Source organism: Echinops telfairi, unplaced genomic scaffold (genome assembly GCF_000313985.2).
Source record: "Echinops telfairi isolate 266 unplaced genomic scaffold, ASM31398v2 ScPeMD7_443;HRSCAF=831, whole genome shotgun sequence".
Taxonomy (NCBI): Eukaryota; Metazoa; Chordata; class Mammalia; order Afrosoricida; family Tenrecidae; genus Echinops; species Echinops telfairi.
Window position 1 is genome coordinate 24,905,197 of NW_022104341.1, and position 1,843 is coordinate 24,907,039.

Consider the following 1,843-nt stretch of genomic DNA (forward strand, 5'->3'; position numbering starts at 1 on the left):
GTCCCCCCTTTCGGTGAATACCCCACCTTGACCCTTCACCCCTGGATGTATGGGCAGCAGTACACTTTCTTCAGGTACGCAGACTCATCCCCATAGGTCATCAGGAACCTTCTGGGCTGTGGGGCTCCCGGGCCAAGCACTTTCAGTCAGGCCCTGGCCTATTGGGGGCTTTCACCAGCTAGCCGGGCTCCTTGGGCTGCTCTCAGAAAGCAAACTCATGTACCTTCCCCTGTCTGGACAGCCAGGACTGTTTGGGGAGGGGGGGAGGGAGAAGGAGGTACGATTCAGGGAAGGGGAGTGAAGTTACGCAGTCGGATCCCTGGGTGTGCTCTGGGTAGCTCCCTGGTCGCCCAGAGAGCATGAACCATTCTGTGGCAGTGTTGTGTGTGTGTGCACCCACAGCACTGAGCCTCTGGCCCAGGTCCGGGGATCCCAGTATCCACTGTTGGACTGCGTGGTGACCGCTTTTGTCCACAATATGTCATGCATCCATTGGATAGGTTTTCTCCCTTTGTCTAGCATGGACGAGCCAGGCAGTGAGCAGCTAGCAGTCCTTGCAGATGTCCTTCTGAACAAGCCGGGCTTTGGTAACCGCTGCCTGAAGGAAGAGTGGCTGCCGTAAGTCCCTGCTTAAGTCTGCCCTCACACCAACCGCGACCCTGGGATTCCCCCAACCGGAAAAACAGGAATGGAAAAGCCCCGAAAAAAACCCGCCTTGGGGTCCAAGAAATAACTCCGGAAACAACCCCCAACCAGCCTCCTCTTCAAGAGTGTTCAGTACCTCCTAGAAAGCCCCACATGATGGGACCACTCCATATATGAGGGGCTACTCCCCCAAAATGGACTTTTTTTCAAAACGATCTATTTTAAATTTTTTTTACAAAACAACTTTATCACCTTCAAAGTACTCTCCATTACACTTAATACATGTTTCAAATCTTCAGTTTCATTCTTGGAAACATTTTTCAAACGCACCTGTTTGGATGGCTGACAGCACCTCTGTAATTTTTTTTCTTAACCTCTTCTGCATTGTCAAACCGCTGCCCTTTCATGTCCCTCTCCACTTACAGAAACAAAAAGAAGTTGCACGGAGTGAGGTCAGGTGAATCAGCTGTGTGGGGCAAGAGAGGCATGCTGGTTTTTTGCCAACAACTGGCGCACTGAGATGACTGCGTGAGCAGGTGCCTTGTCGTGGTGGCAAAGCCAGTCCCCATATGTCACAATTCAGGCCTTTTTGTCACACACTGTTATGCAATCTTTTCAGAACCTCTAAATAAAAAGCCGATTAACAGTCTGACTTGGTGGAACAAACTCCAAATGCACTATCCCCCTCACATCAAAAAAACAAATGAGCATTAGTCTTGATCTTTGATTTCACTTGATGAGCTTTGTGGGGGGGGGGACAATGGAGTCTTCCACTGGCTTGATTGATGTTTGCTTTTGGGGTCATGAGAATATCACCATGTCTCATTGCCAGTAAATGACCTTAGGGAAAAAGTCTGGGTCCCTTCCGAGCTGTTCTTTCAAAGCATGGCATATTTCAACGCTACACTCCTTTCCCTGGTCAGTCAGAACCCTAGGCACACATTTCCCACTGACCCTTCTCATTCCCAAATCTTCCATTAAAATTCACCAAATTCTAAGATAGTTCCTATAAGTTCCCCATCTCTTCAATGATCTGTCATCATTGGTCTTTGAGTATGAATTTTGCTGATATTTTCAGCCATTTGGGAAGCTGATGGACATCCAGGACAAGGTTTGTCATCAACCAACATTTCACCCTTTTTGAAACGAGAAAACCACTCGTTCATTTGAGTTTTTCCCATAGTGCTGTCCTTGTTCA

General features: G+C 48.3%; 1 protein-coding gene across 1 annotated transcript in view; it reads left to right on the top strand.

Annotated features, from left to right (window-relative positions):
• The window catches only part of ABCA4 (ATP binding cassette subfamily A member 4), a 139,349-nt gene that overhangs the window by 91,415 nt on the left and 46,091 nt on the right, over positions 1 to 1,843 (top strand). The window contains exons 22-23 of the mRNA XM_045292037.1: positions 1 to 74; positions 520 to 618. The exon at positions 1 to 74 is cut by the window's left edge and continues 7 nt beyond it. Of these exons, the coding sequence (XP_045147972.1) occupies positions 1 to 74; positions 520 to 618 (173 nt within the window). The remainder of the gene's footprint in view (positions 75 to 519; positions 619 to 1,843) is intronic.